This window comes from Trichophyton rubrum (genome assembly GCF_000151425.1).
Source record: "Trichophyton rubrum CBS 118892 genomic scaffold supercont2.1, whole genome shotgun sequence".
Taxonomy (NCBI): domain Eukaryota; kingdom Fungi; phylum Ascomycota; class Eurotiomycetes; order Onygenales; family Arthrodermataceae; genus Trichophyton; species Trichophyton rubrum.
This window is the reverse complement of record NW_003456428.1, coordinates 3620810-3627013: the sequence shown is the minus strand read 5'-3', so window position 1 is coordinate 3627013 and position 6204 is coordinate 3620810. Positions and strand designations below refer to the sequence as shown.

At 50.8% G+C, this 6204-nt stretch overlaps 3 protein-coding genes across 3 annotated transcripts; 1 reads left to right on the top strand and 2 right to left on the bottom strand.

The window, feature by feature from the left end:
* Positions 1-15: 15 nt before the first annotated feature.
* On the top strand, positions 16-1821 carry TERG_01374 (uncharacterized protein; the record flags this gene model as incomplete). The annotated part of the gene is made up of 1 exon (XM_003239345.1): positions 16-1821. One exon carries the CDS (start codon positions 16-18, stop codon positions 1819-1821), a length of 1806 nt encoding a protein of 601 aa, XP_003239393.1.
* Positions 1822-3220: 1399 nt separating this feature from the next.
* On the bottom strand, positions 3221-4384 carry TERG_01373 (uncharacterized protein; the record flags this gene model as incomplete). Its single annotated transcript, XM_003239344.1, has 1 exon — positions 3221-4384. One exon carries the CDS (start codon positions 4382-4384, stop codon positions 3221-3223), a length of 1164 nt encoding a protein of 387 aa, XP_003239392.1.
* Positions 4385-4915: 531 nt separating this feature from the next.
* Positions 4916-6154, bottom strand: TERG_01372 (25S rRNA (uracil2843-N3)-methyltransferase; the record flags this gene model as incomplete). Its single annotated transcript, XM_003239343.1, has 1 exon — positions 4916-6154. The coding sequence occupies one exon, from the start codon at positions 6152-6154 to the stop codon at positions 4916-4918; it is 1239 nt and encodes a 412-aa protein (XP_003239391.1).
* Positions 6155-6204: the final 50 nt, after the last annotated feature.

Sequence of the window (6204 nt, the reverse complement as noted above, 5' to 3'; positions counted from 1 at the left end):
GGTGCCCAGTTGGCCATGAAATGGAAGTCCTTTGGCCCCCAAAGTGATAGCAATGAAAACACCAAACGGCCACTCTCTGCCTCCGCTTCAATGGCCTTGAACTTCAGTCTAGGAAACGTCTGCAAAAGCCAGGACGCCGAGAGGACTGCGTCCAACGCTTCGTCTTCTACCGCTAACGCGCAAGCTACACCCTCAGACCAGGAAACAGAGGACGCCGAGACATCTACCCTGACCCAACAAACAGCGCACGAGCGCAAGCCGTCCAAGAAACAAAAGAAAAAGCGCTCCTGGGCCGGCATCCTCATCCGCAAGGGGAAGAAACGCTCGTCGAAGAAGTCCCGCAAATCCCCGACGCCTCCACCCATGCTTACACGGACCAACTCTGAGCTCGGATCCATGTACAGCGTTGACTTTGACCATGATAACACTATTGTCATCCGGACTCCCACGGCCCAGAACGCTCCAAGAAGCCACCCCCAACCCGGCGAACCGGCTTCTTCCACGGACAACAGCTTGGAAAAGGCTTGGAAACCAAAAAGCTTCTACGAACAGCAGAGTAACCCTGACATCTTTAGCCCCGTAATCGATCTGGATGCCGCTCTAGGCCCATTCAATACCCCCGAAATGGGGCCCGAGCGGAACATTACCAGTGGTTTCATGATCGCCTCCAAGAGAATGTACAGTGGTGGTCGTCGAGGCGAATTCGTAGGCCCAGAGATGCGGTACCACAGACGCGCGGAGAGTGCGCCGGAGATGCCTCCCTTTGACCGCAGTTTCCTAGGTGCTTCTAGGTTCGGCCTGTCGACCGCAATGGAAAACCCGGACGTGTTTGACGAAGAAGAGGAAGATGCATTTTTGGCCCAGAACGATGACCAGGCTAACCAGAAGAACGCCGAATCATCCAAGGCCGATGATGACGCAGCTGAGAACGACCCATCCTCCTCCAGTGAAGAAGACGAAGAGGACAGTGATGCTGAGGAAGCTGGCCTGGGTATCCAGGTAGTCGACTCCAGCAACCTGCCCGACCTCTACCCAGCTTCAGTCGAGAGCCGTCCCAGCACTGCCCAGGTTATCACCCCGCGTACCCCTTACGCCCATGCAATTGATTTCGAGTCTCAGTCCCAACGGAGCAACAGCAACAGCACTACCTACAACCACCCGGGAAGTATCGGAATCGTGGGCTCTGATTCTGGCCAGACGTCCCCTCGCAACTTTGACGAAAAGCGTCCCTCTACCTCCCCCGAATTCATCTGCAACATCTCTAATGCTACGAACCTCACCCCCATTCCCGCAATAATACCACCAGTGCCTATGATCCCACAGGCCTTTCCCTCACCCGCCCCTTCAAGCACCTCCTTTGACGTCCCTCGCCTAAACACCGCCTCCTCCATGACAGACCATCACCACGGCTCCGGGTCCGTTTACTCAGGCGAGCCGGGCTCAGACTACCTCCAAAACTCCTCCGAGGATGTCCCGTCCCTAACCAGCTCTGCGTCGACAATGACCGGAAACATTCCCAGACTACCCAGCGCAATCTACGGACGCATCCCAGGTGACCGAGCCGCCTCGTTCTCTCACGTCCTGCAACTCAACAGCGCCGCCAACAACGCCAGTAGCAATAGTCACAGTAACAACAACCGGCCCAGTTCATCGAAACGCTCCAGTCTAGTTAGCTTCTCGCGTCTGGTTGGCGCCCACTCTGAGCGCAGCAAGCTAAGCCACGAGGAGAAAGCACCCATGGACGAGTCTGAAAAGCGCAAGAAAAAGGGTCTCCGAATCACCCGTCTAATGCAGTTCTGGAAAGTCAAGGACAAACGATAAACATCCCCGTTTACCTTTCTACTTCTCTCTACCTCCTCCATATATCTTCCCCCCTTTACGAGTTTCCCATCTATCTATCTCGGTTTCGCGGTTCCTTTTTGCTGGATTTATCTATGTTTAATTTTCAACCCTTAGAGCCTTCTCCGTTTTATCCTGTTTTTTGTCTGATTTCATTTTTATTTTTTATTATCCATTTATTTTTTTTATTCATTTTCATTTTCACTTTTGTTCGGAGTACATATGGGAGGCACGATATCACGGATGGAACTATTGACTTATGGAGAATCTTTTTGCTTGGTTTCAGTTTTCTTTTCCTTATTACTATCTGGCTTTTCTTTTCAACCGAGTTCGTGTTCGAGTCCGATCGCACGTCTTCGTCTTCATATTATTCATTCCACCAGAGCAAGTTTAGTTCAGCTGCTTTCTTGTCTTCTTAAACAAAACTCGCAGGCAAGCCATACAAGTTCAGTCTATTTACTTGTTCAGTTCTTTCTTCCTTGTTCCATGCTTTCGTTAAAATCTTCATTATCTACTTCTACGACCCAGCCAGCCTCTCCTTGAACGTCACATACTATACTACGCCTAAAGACCTCTCCTCTCCTTTCATTTGCTTTGCTTCATACGATCCATCCACTCCGTCTATCCCTCGTTTCCTTCCTTACCTCCCATACCTCTCATTGGCTCTCATCTTCCTTATCACCGACGCAGCATTCAGGCATCCATGCACACTAGCACTGCCGCTCTGTCTTCCACTCCCTAATATCATCATACATGATGGCATCCATGTCTAGCTCCTCTTCATTCCCTTTCGGCCTCTAACGACAGTTTCATTTCATCTTACATCTTCTAGCCTCTCTTTTTTAAGCCAGCCGGACAGTCAGTCAGCCAGTCTTCTTTCTCATTTACCTTAAAATGAATATTACACGCACGGATATCATATCATGCCATTCTTTTTCTTTTCCTTATATCCGGCTCCAGCTTAGCAGTGGACTCGAGCCAAGGCTAGCCCAGCCTCTTGCAATAGTTCATATGCTCAAATGTTGCTGCTGGATCCTTGCCCAGGTAACACAGCTATCTGAACGTCTGTTGGCCTAGTATCTCTTCTGAGCAGTCCTCTTTCATTCGCTTGGTGGGGAAAAGTCTCTACTTCACCTTATCTTGTGTGCATCACGGTAGAAACGACCGGGGGGTTGGTTGAGAAGAGATGAAATCTATGTAGAGAGTTGCTAGGTACAAAATCTCCACACAGCAGTGGACCTGCCTATTTTTCCCTCCTTATTTTGTGGCCAGCACTATTAGGTTGTAGCCATGGCCGGGTATGATGACCGCAAGTATGAAGTTTATCTCTATTTACACTTCTGCACTATATTCACCTTAATTATAGAGTAAGTGTTTTACCTTAGTCCAGAAAGACGACCTCAGGGTACTTCTGGCTTGGCCCCCTGAGAAGCCCTTCATCTTTCCCGAAGAGCGAAAACCGGAAAAAGTCATGAACATACGCCTTGATAAATTCCAGGCTTCTAACGGCGGGAATATCCCCTACCAGCACGTCGATGCTAGCCTTGTCAATAACATCCCTTACTCCACCTGCATCAATAATGGCTGGGAAATCACTAAAGGTATTATGTCGTCCTTCCGGAATGCCAAGTTCCTTCTTCCATGCATGCGGGTGAAGCCTCTCCATGGCCTTCCAAAGCGTCTCCCAGGATGTATCATTGCGCCGATTATGCGTATACGCTCCCCATTGCAGGTAGGGTTGGGGTTTCTTTCTACCCCCCAACCCCGTGTTGACTGCATCACCCCATAGCCCTCCGTCGAGGTTGATGCCGGCTGATATACGACCGTCTTTGACCATGGAGGAGAGCACGGCGGAGCCACCGAATGAATGGCCTAGCATGCCTATGCGGGCGTGGGGTGAAGTCTCGAGGGCCTGGTTGAGCACGAATAAAGTGTCTTGAACACGCACGTCGTTCCAGAAGGGGAGGACGGACGGGTTGGAGAAAGTGACTTTGCCGCCGGTGATGATGTCGCCGTTGAGAAACTCCACGATGTCCGTGTCATGTGGGTGGTCGATGGTTATGACCGTGTATCCTGCGCTGGAAATTGTCTGGGCAATGGACGAGTACACGAGTCGAGTTGTGTTTCCGCCAGGTGAGAACAGCAGGATGGGGAAGCCATGGTTATCCCCGTGGAAGTCAGTTTGGTACCCCTTCTTCACATCAGCGCATACCCTTATTCTAGACGCTGCTAGGAGCCCGTCCACCCAGTGGCCGCCAGACGCAGCTTGGAGAATTGCATCTTCTAGCTTTGCAGACGCAGGAGGGAAGGTAGGTACGTCCTCTGTTCTAATGCAGTGCTTCTCGGGTATGGGGTCGAATCGAGAAACCATCAACCGGCGAGGGAGAGTGGAATTGATATCCTTCCTGGACCAGTCTGTGAGTTCGAGAATTTCTCTCTGGATTTTGAACGGACCTGATGGCTCCGGTAGGAGAAACGACGAAGGTATAGACGATGCAATTGCATTTGCTACAAGGGCACAGATGATAGTCCCTTGGACGAACATGGTGACGATCAGCGATGGGCACTACTTGTAAAGCTGATTGCAACGCTGGTTCAGCCCGGAGCAGAGAGAAATAAAAGGAAGATCCACGGGATGAATAGCTCTGGCTTTAAATATCGAGTGCTTCACTCGTATACCCGGGTATTCCGAGCCTGGGGATGTTGTTGATAAGGGCATTATGATCCTTCGCCAGCCTGCTCTGCTGCCTGCTTGCCGGGGAGAGACAAGCATGTCAAGCATTTTTAACCAACATTTAGCCGAAGATATTCCTTGTCTAGGCTGTTTTATCGTATTATTTTATGTTTTCTTCTGGAACCTGGCGCTGAAGGAATACCCTCTAGTTATGGGTACATTCGTATTCCTGCGAATGTGGGGTGGTTTATATCTCATCCCATTCCACCAGCTCTCCAGGCTTGTTTCCAAATGATGATACCCTGCCCCCTATCCTTGACTACTATGCTCGATAAATACGCCGAAGATCACCGAGCACCGCGAGAACCTGCTTTAGGTCTAAGTATGGAGTATGGAATATGGCTACTGAGCCGTAGTCCTTCGGTAGGCGTGGACTTGATATCTCATATCCTCAAGCCCAATTCCGTCTCCAACATTGTACTCAAGCCCTGTACGGTCTCGTCTGAACCACTGTGACTCTTCGGATAGAATGCATTGCCAACTGCCTGAAGCCGTAGTCAATAAGGTATGATCCAACAGGAAACGCATAGGATACTGCCTCGCCGGCTTCTTCTCCTCGGATGCTCTTGCGCCGGACTCTTCCTGAGGCCCAGCTCCCTTGGAACCAAGTGATAACGTTGAGTAGCTCCCAGGGCTATCAACGACCAGCAATACGGTGCCAGGTTTGGTCACGTCAGTCAACTGCAGCAGAAACGCAACCGTGGCAGGCATGGAGGTCGAGAAGAGCTCGTTCAGTGTAAACATGAGCGTTATCAAAACTGTTGTAGGATTTTCTGGGTCTTTGCCTTTCCTCTCATCCGCACTGGTTACATCTTTCGTAGACGGGGATAGTAAAAGGGATAGTTCCTCCTCTGGAAGCTCCAGGACGTCCTGTTTCTGGAATGATATTGCCAGATCCCTAGCCTTGAGCAATGGAAGGGAGACGCCAGACTTTTTATTACTATTATGAACTGACTCTGATATGCATCCCTGTGAAAGCTCGTCAATCACTGGCCGCCAATCCGCTATATCAAGGGCCGTAATGGAGAGATTCAGGTTCGATTCTGTCGGGTTATCAAGGCCAGTTGCCCAACGCACAGCAGCAGCAAGTGCAACCACTTCTGCTCCTGCTCCGCCACCAATGCAAACAATCTGTCTGTTTCGTAAGTCCTCGATATCAATAGCCGGGGAGCTTGACCGCCCTGCAGGTCCTCCTCCCTGATCGCCATTCAACGCCAACCGCAGGACATATTCGAAGATACCTGTATACGCGAGCGCTCTTCCAGCACTCCAGCGAAGAGCATAAGCCCTCAGCATGTCGGGGTCCGCATCAGCAAAGGCAGAGTCGAAATCGCGATTGAATAGATGCGACTTTATAGCCTGAACCTGCTCTCTCAGTGTCGTGCCGGTGCCACTGCCACTCTCTTGCCCAGCAGCGCCAGGCCGCACCGCCAGCCTATCCGCAAATATATTCAGAATCAGCTGTTGCAGAGAGATCGGTGCAGAGTCGATAAGTGATGCGGATGTGCTCTGTGTCTTATGTTGGGTATCAGTCGATTTCACCCTTGAAGCCTTCCGGGCTTGCGGGCGAGGTTTCGGCATTCTTTGCTTCGTCTACGCTGGTGGATATCGCCGGTGACCCTGGGAAGATT